At 41.4% G+C, this 15,439-nt stretch overlaps 1 protein-coding gene across 8 annotated transcripts in view; it reads left to right on the top strand.

Moving 5' to 3' along the window:
- Window positions 1–15,439, top strand: part of dnah9 (dynein, axonemal, heavy chain 9) — a 195,717-nt gene that overhangs the window by 45,194 nt on the left and 135,084 nt on the right. For 7 of the 8 annotated variants that reach the window (XR_011685190.1, XR_011685189.1, XR_011685187.1 and 4 more), the window contains 7 exons: window positions 334–438; window positions 5,573–5,730; window positions 7,096–7,234; window positions 11,396–11,683; window positions 13,925–14,135; window positions 14,219–14,346; window positions 14,676–14,784. Coding sequence is in view for 4 of the 8 variants with exons in the window: in XM_071463599.1 (XP_071319700.1) it covers window positions 334–438; window positions 5,573–5,730; window positions 7,096–7,234; window positions 11,396–11,683; window positions 13,925–14,135; window positions 14,219–14,346; window positions 14,676–14,784 (1,138 nt within the window). In the remaining 4 variants the exon portion in view is untranslated. Of the gene's footprint in view, window positions 1–333; window positions 439–5,572; window positions 5,731–6,615; window positions 6,737–7,095; window positions 7,235–11,395; window positions 11,684–13,924; window positions 14,136–14,218; window positions 14,347–14,675; window positions 14,785–15,439 lie in introns of those variants that run through there. The other variant, XM_071463601.1, reaches the window with a different exon arrangement.

The following is a 15,439-nucleotide window of genomic DNA, read 5'->3' as shown; positions in this document are numbered from 1 at the left end:
CTTCATCCTGGTCCAGCTGCTCTCCGGAGGGCTGTTCACCTGCTCTCAAGTTGATCTTTGGGAAGCTAAAACGTGGGTGGTAGATATTTTAGCCTTTGTCTTTTTGCCATCAGCGCCTTGTTTCATTAGTGTGAGGCCTTGTTTATGCATCATCCTGTTATTATTCGCCTACTCTCAGCCTGCTGTGGTGCTGCAGTGAACACTTTTCCATATATCTTCTGTCTAATTGGTGATATGTCTCAGTGAGTCGGACCAGGTCTCCGTCAGTGAGCCTAACTGACAGACTTCCTGTCCCACTGTGTCCATCTGAATATGTGTTTCTCTGTCCGCCAGTCTTGTGGGAACATCTACAAAGGCCTGGCTCAGACTGGGGCGTGGGGCTGCTTTGACGAGTTCAACAGGATCTCAGTGGAGGTGCTGTCAGTGGTGGCTGTGCAGGTAAGAACAAGTCCAGCTCCTCTGCTCAGGTGCTCCCAAAATCCCATTCAGGTTGAGATTTCGTTGTGAGGGCAGTGTGCGTTTGCACCCCAGGTGGGTGGAGCTGAAATGTGAAGGTTTTCATCCTATTTGGGAGGTGGTCCATCCGGATCAAAAATAATCCTCTGGAAACAGCAGTGTAGAAGTAAATAGCCTCTTCATCACCGACTGAAAGCGTGAATTGCTTTAGCGATAAGACTAATTCGCAGAGGCTGGAACCTTTGCACCCCAGAGCTTCCTCATAATTGGAGCCTTCTCTGATCTGATTTGAGAGTCAAGGATGGAAAAGCGCCTCCTTTGCTTGCCTGTGGTGCTGGTCATGATGCTCACATCGTTCAGCACTTTCAGTACAGCGTCCCTGAGTGGACAAACTTTGAGCTGTCACAGCTTTAACTTCCAAATGATTTGTACTCATAATTTGGAGTTATTTTGCTTTCAGATGAATCACGTTGGTGAAAACCTCTTTCAGTTGACTGACAGCAGAATGGTCCAATCAGAGCCTTGAACCACATCCTCCTGTCACAAAAATAGGCCAATCTCTTATATATAATTTTATATAGTACAGGATTTCTCACCTTTCCCACATAAATATGTATGAAATGATGTTTGTTTTTTAGTGTGAAGTGGGAATGTTACATTAAACAGAAACAGTCTTCACTGATACAAACACACGTAAGCTGTTACATGACTATGATCAGAAAGCTGTGACAGAACCAACGAAATTCAGCCTCATTGTGATGAACTGAAATTATACGTGTGTAATCAGTCATCAGTGATCATGGTGCTGAGTCGACTCAGGGCCACGTCAGTCTCAACGTCACTCAGAGTTAGAAAATTAACACAAATCACCAAAAATTATTTTAAACTGCACAATCAAATAAAAAGTAGAATCATCCAAAATGGACTGTGAACAGTTTTAAACTTGGCTTGAACGGTTCAGCGGAGAACTGTTACCAATGTGGACTACCCAGACCAACTCTCCTGGATCGCTGTTGATTTTTTTCTTTTTTTTTTACGTGTGTTTTTTTTTTAACACCATGAATTCCACTCCTCCTTTGTAGAAATGTTGGAAATATATATATAAAATAAAACCAAAACAGTTTGCTTGCCAAGTTACAAATAGAGGAAAATGAGAATGTTTTTGGTTCTGGGTTCGACTCCAGGCCTGGTCGTTTCCTTGTGGAGTTTGCTTGTTCTCCCTGTGTCTGCATGGGTTCCTCCGGGTTAGGGTTAATTGATAATTTTGTATTTATAATGGATCACATCATTTTTTGTAATCAGAGGTGTCACCCTGAACTCTGCAGTTCCTGTCAACTCTGTTCTTTTGGCTTTCGGACTCCAAGCTGTAATGTTTTGGTCACTTTAAAACTTATTCATCTATTTTCAAAGCTGTTGTAAAATTATATGGCAAATGACCCTTATTAAATTGTCTGTTTTAGAGGAATATAAAGAACTTTGTTGTAATTTTCTCTGATCTCAGCTGATTTTAAGCTTCATAACAGTGTTATCTGGGTTTCAGTGTTTTATCAGACTTACCTGGTTACATAAAGGAAGTGAAACAGCTGTGATAAACCCACTGTAGGTTTCCAGCTCGGCACCAAACGTCAGGCAGATAAAGCTGATGAACATAGTCGAGCATTTAGCAGCTACATATTTTCCTCAGAAGTGGGTGGAGAACACAACACAGCTGAAGGGAGAGTGAATATGAATTTACACTCATACAGCTCGTTGTGGTGCTTTGATGTGGCCAAAATTGAATTAAGTAAATTTTGTTCCTCCAAGTACGACCTGTGTCTCACCTTCATGCTGCTCCTCTGTCTCCACGTCCTGAACAGTGACAGATAAAGTTAATAAAAGGCTTCATATTCTCCACACACAGGATGCTGTACACTCTGGGCGACCTACAGGCCCTTTGATTATGGGTCTCTTTAGAGAAATCAGCCATATTCTGTGTTTCAGCTGATGCTAGCTCTTCTGCTTTCTTGCATTCAGCGATCCCGGATCAAACAGATCCTCTCTCCCTCTGGTGTATTCAAATCCTGCAGGCTGTTGCCCCAGACACTATCATCATGCATGTGCAGCACTGTCATAGCAGAATGTGTACAGCTGAGAAGAATGCTGAGGATGATGGTGATGATAAGGGAGATAAAGTTCCTCAAAGGATCATTACGAACTGTCAGGCTTGCCTCCTTCTCCCTTTAGCAGCAATGAAAGTCAAGCAGTCGTCCTCCATAAGATGTGGAAGTCTACAGTACTTAGAGAATTTTAAAGTGCCAGAAGAATGAATAGGTGTTGCGCGGTATAATGAATAATAAATCACGGTGGCTTATACATGGAGAAATAGACCTTGAGAACAGAGGAGCACAACTCCCGCTGTGACAGCTGGCAGCCCGCTTGAGCCTGCTTCAGTGGAGCCAACGCCAAGCCATCTCTCACCACAGCACACACACCTAATCCATCCTGTTAAAGTGGGAGCAGCTAGCATCACATGGCGACAAGCTTGGCTGCCGGTCGGGTCTGCTAACACAGGTGGCGGGACGGGTTTACGTTAAATAAAGCAGAGACAAACAGAAGGCTGCCAGATGTAACAGCATGGAGATAAATTGGTGAAGCTCTCCCTCTGTTACAGATGACACAGGTCTGGACTGTGAATATCCTGATGCTGCTAGTTCCAGTCTGTACATTCAAAGAGACAGCAAAGAGCGGGGCCAGACCCCACCGGACCACACCTCTCACATCGGTGTCTGTTCTTCAACTTTTTTAAAATGTGCTTTTGCTGTTTTACTTTACTTCATATCCCTGTAGGACAGCGGTGGTGGGCCGCTGTCATTTCACATAAAAAACAAGCTGCACTGATGTTTTCTCATGAAAACTTTTCTTCTTTTTTTGTGCTGCAGCTGCACTGTTTGTTTTTCTATGTGCCCTCCTTCCTCCCCCTGTTACGTTAGTATGACTGAGTGATCTGTAGCTGAGTACTCATCCATGAAGAGATGTTCCTCCTCTTTCCAGCTGTCGACTTGCTACGCTCTTTTACCACACGCATGTTAAATTCATAAAGCTTCTTACAGGCTGGGAGTCAGAGTTATAGGCCAAGACTCAGATGCACACACACACACACACACACACACACACACACACACACACACACACACACACGCACACACACACACACACACACACAGTTAATTTCTGATATCTTATTCAGTCATAACGTAGACAAGCTGAGTGTTGGCAGTTCATCCATTCAGTAAACCGCGGCTGATGTCGTGCTCATATTGATGAAATTGTGTTCCTGGAAAAAAAAGGTGCATGCTGCATAACAGTTTGACAAGCTGTTACAAATTGATGTTAATGATATGCTAATGAGTGGTACCAAACTTTTGTACTAGGTGGGAGTGTCTGCAGGGAGTGTTATTTGACACTGGGTAAATCTGAGTACTGTTTGAAACTTTTTGATAATGTTGCTAATACAGAACTTTGGTTTCCCAAAAATAAATTTTTAATCAGGGCGGCGCGGTGGTGCAGTGGTTATCACTGTCGCTTTACAACAAGAAGGTTCAAACTCTGGTTCAGCTGGGCCCTTTCTGTGTGGAGTTTCTGTGTTCTCCTTGTACCTGTGTGGGTTTTTCCTACAGGTATGTTAATTGGTGACTATAAATTGCCTGTAGGTGTGAATGTGAGCGTGAATGGTTGTTTGTCTCTCTGTGTCAGCCCTGTGTTAGGCCGGTGACCTGCCGTCACCCATTATCAGCTGGGATTGGCTGCAGCCTCCCTGCAACCTTCAATGGATAAGGTATATATATTTTTAGCCACGCTAGCAGCATGGCTCTAAGGACTGCAGTGTTGATCAGTCAGACCCCCGCTTTGCCCCAGACTGAAATATTCCCCCAAAATTTCATCAAATTTCATGCAAACATTCCTGGACCCCAAAGGATGAATCCTACTGATTTTCATTATCCCCTGACTTTTCTAGCGTTTTCCAACTCGTTGCCCACTTGAAAATCTCAAGGCCAAATAATATATTGTCAGAACAGTTTTTATTTTAACAATAATGATCGAGCATTCAGGACTGAACTGAAAACAGGAAGCTCAGTTTTTGTTTTTTCTTCGACAGAGGGGAGATCAGTTGTTGATTCACCATCTGTCTCTCGACTCCCTTTCCTTTTAATTTTTCCTGTTGATAACCAGTTATTCAGTTTGAAACTCAAGCTTTTGCCATGGACCTTTAGCGCAAAATCAGACTGAGATAGTAAATGGTATAAATGCGGTTCAGCGGCAGCAACAGTAATGTTCTTGTCACTGGCATATCACAGTGATAGGTCTTAATATGAGAATGAAAAAACAATGAAAGGATATTATTTTGTTTTAAAGCATTTAAACCATTATTTATATATATATTTTTTGGTTACATATTTTCACCAAAATTGTACTAATTTGCAAATGATTTGTTGGCCCTCTTGCAATAACTCAAGCAGTGAACCCCCAGCCCCCAGTGCCACTGGGCAGGTCAAACCTTTCAATTATCCTCCACAAAAATGTGGTTGTGTGAACAACTGAGTGTGACGCTACAAAAGCCTTCAAAACCACATGTCAGTGTCATGGTGGTGCTACAGGAAAAGTCAGGAGTCCACCAAAGATAATGATTAATCATCTGGGAACTTTTAATGTCTGTGCAAACATTTGACGAACTGTCAGTGGGCGAGTTGCATCATGGGTAATGGAGGCGCCAGGTTTTGATGTTTGACTAACTACCAGCAAGACTAATGACATCCTGTCACCCTCAGCTGTACTTTGTTTTTAGTACTAAGTAGCAAATGTTAGCATGCTGACATGCTAATATATGATGGTAAACAATGTATCTGCTTAGCATCAGCATGATAGCATTGTCATTTAGCTCAAAGCAATGTTGTGCCAAAGTTAAGCACAGAGATGCTACAACTATGAACTCTTACTCTTATTATTACATTAAAAAAACAATTTCACAAAGTGTTTAAAACTTGTTTCTACAGACACGTTGCTTGGTACCAAAAAATGATGTGGATACCCTGCATTAACAATTGAATACCCAGCAGTAATGATTAATTTGGCTCCGTAGGTCAAAAGTATCCAGGACGCCATTCGAGATAAGAAGCAGAGGTTTAACTTCATGGGAAAGGAGGTGAATCTTTGCCCGACTGTCGGCATCTTCATCACAATGAATCCAGGCTACGCCGGCAGGACCGAGCTCCCTGAGAACCTCAAGGCTCTGTTCAGGTGAGGAAAACGATCCTGTGAAAACAAGTTGCAGAGCTCAGATCCAGCTGAGTCTCCTGCTGTCTTTGATCCTGATTTTCCAGAGAAATACACATTCCATTGAATTTAAATAGATACATAACATTAAAGGAAACATTACAACTCTCTCTGAAAATATAATTTTACAGTTGTTAAACTGTGATAACCCTGTGATAGACCGCCAACCTGTCTGAGGTGAATTCCTCCTCTTGCCAATTATGAATTAGTACAGGCTCAAGTCCTGCAACACTGAACAGGACCGGCCTCAAGATAAGCATGGATGGGTGGATTGACATTTAAACTTACACCATAACTGGGTAATGTGACTGAAATTTCTTCAGTACAAAATGGCAAAAAAGGACAACACAGGACATAAAACCGTTTCTCTCTGCTAAAGGGTCAGTTCACCCAAATTACAACACAGGTAATATAGGGGATATTTCTTCAATAGAAAACAGTTCTATTGAAAACCACTGATAATGAGTGATAATGTGGATTCCTATTATAATCCAGACTGACATATCTCATTGACTATTAGATGGATCACCATGAAATTTGGCGCAAACATTCAAAAGACTTTGGATGACTTAACTTCTGCCACCACCAGCTGGTACCACCACTAGATGGACATTTATTTTATATTTATGGCTCACCCTAAATGATTTCTACTAACCCAAACACAACTATCTTTCATCTGAAAATCATATTGTCCTCAAGACAGTCCTGTTTTTGAGAATAAATGAAGGCTATGGTAACATTTAGTAAACTGACAATAAACTCTGAAACTGAAAACATCCTCATATTTCTCCCTGATCACATTTACATTTAATTAATAGTCATTTTTCTGATGCTTGGTCCAAAGTGACATACACAGTCAGTCAGATGAAGGAGACGCCCGTGAGAGAAAGTTTTGAATTCCACCTGATACGAACCCCACAAAGCTGCAGGTGCATGAAGCAACACAAGTGAAAAAGAGAGAGCATGTTAGGTAAGAAAAGCAGACCAGGCTTAATGGAAGAGCTGAAAACATTTGGTGAATAAAACACAGTGTGGCTTGTGTAACTGCAGCAGTATTTAATTGTTATGATTATGACTATTTCTCATTAAAATGTCTAAAAACAACTGTCTTTACATCATCACAAATGTTTCCATCAATTCTCAAACCAGAGAAATCTGTGATTTTAATCATTGTAAGGCTCCATTTCATTGGATGACTGTCAGTGACGTCAGATTGTAGTCATCGGACATTTGGATCTGAGGTTATCAGAGAAACAAGCTCAGCTCCAGGATTAGGATCATGAACTACAGCTGAGCTCATTTGAATGCAGTCTCTCTGTCTCCCCACAGACCCTGTGCCATGGTGGTGCCAGACTTCGAGCTGATCTGTGAAATCATGCTGGTGGCAGAGGGCTTCATTAACGCCCGAGTCCTCGCCAGGAAGTTTATCACGCTCTACACACTGTGTAAGGAGCTGTTGTCCAAACAGGTACTGTCTGCTCTCTGCGACGTTCCACAACTGATAGCCTTAAAAAGAGCCAGATCCATTTCCACTTCAAAGCCCAACAACTGACACAATGCTCTTGTTATATTTGAGGCTTTTGATAAGGGAGTGACTCAGAGGCACCACACAGGAGCTGACTTCTACCTCAACTGTCTGAGTGAAGTGGTACATGCATATGAATAAGAAGCTGCAGGGAGTTTGGATGTTATTCCATCTAATTTCTCTTTAATCCTCTTCTAGTCCTGTGCTCTTTTACATGTCGCGCCATTATTTTAATTATTTAAAAAGCTATGAAATCATTCACAGTGATGACTAACAGTAACATTGGAGCTGGATTTTATGAGCCCTCAGCTCTGGTTGATTTCCCATGACCACAGGTCCATTTAAGTGTCATAGCTCTGGTTCCTCTTAATGGCTGTTTTTATGAAGCTCCAGTTCTTCAGACTTTTTTAAATATCACCTTAATGGCACATTTTAGCTGTTTTCCAGATAATTACACGTTTTCCAACACTAGCAACTTTGTGGTAATGAAATCAACTAATAATGAACAGACTGCTTCTCTAAGCTGTATTCACAAGCTGAAACTGCAAATCAATGCAAAGTGCAGATTCTACTTTTCTCAAGTTACAACAACTGGTTCATAATTGTGGATTTAATGTTACATAAGTTCTGCTGCATGTGCCCGTGCAGAGTGACTCTGCTGTTTTTAGACTCGAGTGCACAGTAACAGTGAAATATATCAGAAACTGCAGGGTGCTGAAATAATGCTTTAATAAGTTTGGGGCCTTTACTTCCATGGCAGTAAAATGCTGGATGGTAAAGCCACAGCTGTGTGTGTCCTCACCACTGAGCCAGGTGTTAAGATCATGTGGCTGTGTTAGGAATGTTCTGCCTTTACTGTGCTTTGACCAGAGCATCATATCCTCTTTGATTGGCAGATAAATCTGTTTGCTTTGCTGTACCTATAATATCACACTGACATCAGAGAGGGAAATCATAAACTCATCAGATTGACCTGTTCTGCTGAACTGGCAAAACAGGCAACTGCTCCAGGGCTCCAGACCCTCAGGGGCCCGGTGCATATTTGTTTGTAAATGTAAAACTTAAATTACAAAATCAACTGATCTGAGCAGGGTCTTGTGTTTCCCTGTAGAACGTTTGTATTGTTTTGACATGGTCCATATTGCAAATTTAATTTATTTACTTAAAGAACAGGATACAAACGGGGGGGGGGGGGGGGGGGGTCAGTGCCCTTTACCAAAGTCACCCCTTTATGCATTACATGGCAGCTTCATTATTTCCCCAGATCCAGACCAACCAGAGCTCTAGAGCTGAACTACTGTTAATTGTAATTGTTAAAGCTGATTTTAAACAGAAAGGCCACAGAGTCAGTGATGAAGAGTGAGTCTCAGCTGATACCAGAGGTGGACAAAGTCCACAGCTCCATGACAAAGTCACAGTGTGGGTCCTTCTGGCCAGATATGACTACAATACAAGGAAAGTTGTTCACTTGAGTTAAAGTCCTGCAGTTATTACTTTTAAAGATACTTAAGTAAAAGTTGTGTTCTTTTTTTAATGTCAACACTTTGTTGTATTGTTCCACATTTACAGAACCTGATGACTCTGAAACAACCTACTGACTGACTGTAGAACCTGTAGAATAAAAAGACAAAACAAAAAAAAACAAAAGGAAAAAGGACCACCACTATGAGCTGTCGGTTTAAAAGTTTATCTGGAAATAAATAAACGTTAATACCTCAACAGGCTTTCTCAAGTTAGACAGTGAATTTTTTTAGACAGTGATGAAGTATGGTCGTGGTAAACACAGCAAATATTTAAAACTAAAGGAATATTTCTTAATTTCTAACATTTCAAACTCACACTTCAGATCAGGCCGTGATCTCTGGTGGAGAATCTTCAGTCTCATTTTTATCTAACGAAGCATCGTTAGGACACTTTCAGACAGTAAGTAAAAAGTGAAAGTCAGAAGTTTCCAAAAAGTAAAATACAGGTACTTGAAAAATGTACTGAAGTATAATACTCAAGTAGATGTACTTAGTTACTGTCCACCCTTGGCTGATACTGAACCTCAGTGATGCAGATTCCTGAACAAAGTTAGAGTTAATCAAATGACACAGGGAGTGAATCAGTCTCTTGTTCACTGCTACAGATGACAACATTAAGTTACTTCAGGAGTGTTTAAGAAGTTGTTATATTAAAGAACATAAAGGACGTTAAGCTGTAAAATGAATAATGAATATTGTAGGGATGTTACACAGGCCTCGAAATGATAAAATAAGTGAACTAGTTAGTTCTTTATATTTCATGGTGGGTGGATGTACTCTGAGTGTTCTGCACTACTCTCCCTTTTTAATCCTCAGAGCCTCTAGATAAACACACACTCCCTGTAATGTTACTGATACTCTGTGATAAATTAAAGTAACATATACAGTTGTGTGGAAAATGTTAGACATCCCTCAGCAAATTCCTCATGTTGTTGATTCATGAAGTAAACACAGTCTCTGCAGCAGGCAGAGATTAAACATGAGCCTTTCTTCATGTTGCTTCATCAACTTAACAAATAGAAAAAATAAACAGTAATAAGTCATTAAAAAGTAATTGCTAGGCCTTAATGGACTGTTAAGGGCTTGTAAAGCAAGTCATGAATTGTCCAGAGCTGATAAATTCTCTGACTCAACAAACATGAGCTCCTGTGAGCAGCTGAGTTCTGGTCTGAAAATGAAGCTAAGTGATGCCTACGAAGCAGAGGAGTCTATAAAAAGATATCAAAGTGCTTCCAGCTTGAAATTTCCACTGCCTGAAATGTCAATAAGAAATGGCAGTTAAAGGGGGAACTGTGGAAGTCAAGACAAGATCAGGGAGACCAAGAAAACCTTCAGATAAAAGTGCAGGTCTGCTGGGCAGTAAGGAAAAGCAAAACCCCCAAGAGACTGCAAAGTAGCAGCAGGAGGGTTTTCTACAACAAGACAAAACTCAGAATCCACCATGAACCACTTTAAGAAACTCAAGCCGACCCTCACAGTCCCCTGATCTGAACATCACTGAAATCTGTGGGTAAATCTTTAAAGGAACTATTTTTAAGTTCTGATAATGCTACATAGCTAAGGTTAGCATTAACAGCTGTTTACTTACTGGACGAGAGGAAACGTTGCCAGTTCAGCATCAAACTTCACTCCTTTACTCACCAAGAGCTGTCTCCAGCAGCCAATGTTAACTCTTGTTTAGCTTCTATTTCTAACACTTATTTTTTTCTACTGAAGTTAGCATGCTAACCAGCTAGCCCTATTCCAGCCACACATTCTCATCATTTTTCAATACTAAGTCAATCTCCAGAGGAAGTATTATAACCTGTTGTGTTGTACGCAACTATGACTGAAGCTTTGGCAAGACTTGTAAGTAAACAGCTGTTAATGCTAACGCCGGCTATGTAGCAATAGCAAAACTTACAAATAGCTCCTTTACCATGCTGTGCACATAGGAACTGAAGTGATCTGCAGGAACAGAGGTGGAACATTTCAAAATTCAGACCAGAAAGACTCTGATGCCGACCACACGCTAGAAGACTTTAAATAGAAAAAACGTCTGACACCCTCTCACATCTAAAGACAATGTGTCATAAGTCACAGAGTTTTTAGTCTCACAGTATAAGATTCTGTAAAGACTGGGCATCTTGTAGGGTCACTTTTTGACTAGAGACTAGATTCCCTTGAAATTATTTCCCATCATGCTCCTGGTAGAAAATTTACAGGAAGTTTTTTTCCAGACTTTTTTGCTATTTGAAATTTTACATTATTATTATGATTATTATTATCGTATAAAGTTAGTAACTTGACACTAACTGTCATGATCTGTCACTAATCTGACTGTGAATGGATTTTGTATTTATGATTTCCTGTTTTATTTTGAAATAAGTTTCCTTGCCTCCCTCATGTGTTTAACGCTGGCCTCACACCAAACAAGTCACATTCTGGAATTAGTTAAATTAGCCACTGAAGCTGTCATGAAATTTAAATTCATAGATAAAGTTTTCTTCTATGTTTATGGTTCATGATGTTAGAACCTGCTGTGAAAGAGCCTCTGTGTTTTCCTCTGCTCACTGATGTCTCTCTCCGGCCCTTAACCAAGGACCACTATGACTGGGGTCTCCGAGCCATCAAGTCAGTCCTGGTGGTGGCCGGCTCTCTGAAGAGGGGAGACCCAGGCCGAGCTGAGGACCAGGTTCTGATGCGAGCACTGAGAGACTTCAACATCCCCAAGATTGTGAGCGACGACATGCAGGTGTTCATGGGGCTGATCGGTGATCTGTTCCCTGCCCTGGACGTCCCCAGGAAGAGAGACTTGGACTTTGAGAAGCACGTGAAGGAGTCCATCCTGGACTTGAAGTTACAGGCCGAGGATAATTTTGTACTGAAGGTAAAGACGATTCCTCCACAGCCTGCCGGCAGTCTTTAGGCTTGTCTGCTGCAGTTCATCAAATTCTGCTTTGATTACAACTCAAAAGATTCAAGTCTCACAAATGTTTCTGAGCCAGAGATGAAAGCGGGGGGGGGGGGGGGGGGCTCATCTTTAACGAGTTAGACAGATTTTACAATTGTAGCGCTCATTTAGATGTCTCTTTCTTCCCCAAAGCTGTTTACTTGACATCATAATGTTCCACTGGGAAATACACTTTAATGTCAAAGTCTACAGGATCTAGATGAATTGGGCTTTGGGCAAATGTATTACATACAGACACACACATACAGACAATAGAAGGCGTTATATGTCAGAGGCACATGAACGTAGGACCAGGGGAAATAAGTGCAATCTGCCTCAGGTCAAATAGACACGGGAACCACATAATAACACCCCATCAATGGAGGCTGGCGCTGCACCACGCCACTTAACCCTGACATTGTGAGAGACAGCCTCGGAAATAAACAAAGAGGAGGAGAAACAGAGCGAGAGAGGGAGAGAGAATGGTGGAGCGGTCAATAACAACCATCCACCCCCAGAGCCTGAACTTTTACTGTCTTTGTTTGTGTGGCCAACCTTTTGATTTCAGACAACGAGGGGGGGGCGGGCAAGGTGAGAGAGACGGCATACCTTTAAGCGTTAGCCTGTGCTAGCATTAGTTCCCCCACATCAAAGCAGTAATCAGCCAGGGCCTTTGAGAGCGTAAAGCTGCCTGCACTCCGGCTGAATGGCTGGGGAGCAGGAGCCGTGAGGAGCCTGGTCGATGGGATTGATTTAGCTCCGCCATCTGTATGTTTGAGTAGAAGTGGGGAGGAAATCTCTCTTTCTCCCTTTTTTCTCTCTGTCACTCTCTGTTACTCACTCTGTGGTGTTACCTCACAGACCTGGATCAACACAAAATCTCACACCAACCAGCCAAAGAAAATTCTGACGTGTGTGAAAGTAAAGCAAACTATTTAAAACTATTTAATCTGAACTGAAAAAACTGAGGGAATCTCCAACTGTTACCACTGAAGAGGAGAAATAACGATTTGGGTATTTTTGATTCACACTAAGTAAATTAAAATAATAAAATTCAGATGATGTGAATTTAGAACAAAACCACGTAGAAAAATGAAGGTTACAAGGTCTTTAAACTGTCAAAGCTCAGTTTAATGTATTTTCTTCCTACAGTGAAATATGGTGTGAAATAGTCACATATATTTTTTCCTTATTGTTTACCTTAGACTTATAAAATATACATTTTTGTGTTTTTTGTTTTTAATGATTATTATCAACTTAGCTTATTTGTCAGTCTTTATGTAGAGATTTATCTATAATGTGTTGATGAGCTGGGACCTAAAATAATTCAACAAAATAATGTATAAATAAATAGATAAAAAGCAAATAGATTAAAAAATAATAATTTAGTTTTAATTATTGATTTTATATAAAGCTTTTCTATTTTTTCCAAAGCACTTTAAACCACATTCATACAGTGCTTTATCTATCATACACACTCTGACATACCAATGATACGTCAGGGGCAATTTAGGGTTTAGTATCCTCCACAAGGGCTGGGAATTGCACCACCGACTTTTTGATTAGTGGACGACCCGTTCTGACTCCTGAGCCACAGTTGGCCCAAGAATTCAACAAAATAATATGTGAATAACTTAAATGAAAAATAATGGGGCACTCCAGTGGATTAGTATTGTACAGTGGTCAAAACTGACTTATGAACTACACTTCCCATAATGCAACACAGGGGTGTCTCTTGTTAGATGCTCCCTGAATCAAAATGTGATGACATTGTTCCCGTATGTCTCCAGCACTCTTAGTCAAATCTGCCTACAGTAAAAAGAGAAGTGTTTCCGAGGATTATTCGACCTCTCTTCGGTGTAAAATTCTTGGGACGTCCCTTTAATTGTCCAAACACAGGATAACAAGGGTGTAGATATCTGTCCCTCCAGAAGACCAGTTATTGTGGTGTATGAACAATGCACTAAGCTGCTGCACTGCAGTGCTACACACCACCCTGTCATTCTGCATCACATTATATTGACTATAAAGCAGAACATTAAGGATGAGACACAGTGCTGCAGTGGAGCAGCCCATGAGCTGCTACATTATTAGTAACAGAATCAATGATTGTCTGAACACCATGTCATCAGTCCTCTGTGTGATTATCTACAGTGTCTCCCTCTGTTTGTGTGTCAGGTGGTGCAGCTGGAGGAGCTGCTGGCTGTACGTCACTCTGTGTTCGTGGTTGGGAACGCAGGCACTGGGAAGAGTCAGGTGATGAGGTCTCTCCAGAGGACCTATCAGAACATGAAGCGCCGACCCGTGTGGACAGACCTGAATCCGAAGGCCGTGACCAACGACGAGCTCTTTGGAATCATCAACCCGGCAACGAGGGAATGGAAAGATGGTGATGAAGGAGCCCTGCAGAGACAGAGTTTACCTGAAAACCACCTGACCTGAGTAACCAACACACTGACTCTCCTCCCACAGGCCTTTTCTCCTCTATAATGCGTGAACTGGCCAATGTCAGTCACAATGGGCCAAAGTGGATCGTTCTGGATGGAGACATTGACCCCATGTGGATCGAGTCACTCAACACAGTCATGGACGACAACAAGGTGTGAGCGAACTAACTGAGTGTGTGTGTGTGTGTAAATGTGTTGAGTCTTATATTCAGTATCAGAATGACATTTCCACCGTCTGTTGTTCACTGCAGCAGCAGTCAGATATGAATGAAAGGAGAACGTGGTTGACTCATCACTCATGTGACAGTGTAGTAAACTATGGACCACCTCTGTGGAAACAACAATAAATCACATAATGCTAATAACAGTGAAAAGAGCTGAGGATGGCAGGTCCAGGCTTAGACTGTAACAAACACACAGAGAACACGTCCTCTCTCAGTCATCTGCATTCACTGTGTGTAAAGACTCTCCTCCTCTGTCAGGTGCTGACTCTGGCCAGTAATGAGAGGATCCCTCTGAACCCCACCATGAGGCTGGTGTTTGAGATCAGCCACCTCCGCACTGCTACACCCGCCACTGTATCCAGAGCAGGTAGCCTTTCCTTTCCTTTTCTTCCCTTCCCCTACATCCTCCTCTCTCCTTTCCTCTCCTCTTTCCTTTCATTTTCTTTCTCCTTTCTCCTTTCCTTTCCTCTTTCCTCTTTCCTCTTTCCTCCCTCCTCTACTCTCGTCTCCTCTCCTCTCTTTTCTTTTCTTTTCCTCTCCTCTCTTCTCCCCTTTCATTTTCTTTCTCCTTTCTCCTTTTCTTTCCTCTCACCTCTCCTCTCCTCTCCTCTCCTCTCCTCTCCTCTCCTTTTTCCTTTCCTTTCCTTTTATTACCTTTCCTTTCTCATAAGATTGTGTTTTTATATTTGATTTACATTTAAATTTAAAGTAGGAAACTGCCACAGACCCCTGGGGTCACTGTGCGTCAGTAGGTTATGGAAATTAATGAAGGGTCCTCCATCAAAATTTATCACTCATCTTATATTTTTACAAAAAATCATTTTTAAAATGACTGAACCTAATGTCAAAGGTGTTATTAATAGTTCAAAAACCCACAAAGAATTATTATGAAATAGATGATAATATGTGAAGCTGTCCTGAAGAAATTATCACAACAACAAATCAAAGTTACACTTTTGCTTGAGTAACTCAAAAGAAAAGTAAGTGACTACAAATGACTATTGATTAATCATTAAAGTAAG

This window comes from Trachinotus anak, unplaced genomic scaffold, assembly GCF_046630095.1.
Source record: "Trachinotus anak isolate AG129_WGS33_773 ecotype Australia unplaced genomic scaffold, CSIRO_AGI_Tana_v1 ptg000025l, whole genome shotgun sequence".
Taxonomy (NCBI): Eukaryota; Metazoa; Chordata; class Actinopteri; order Carangiformes; family Carangidae; genus Trachinotus; species Trachinotus anak.
This window is presented reverse-complemented; position numbering and strand designations above follow the sequence as displayed.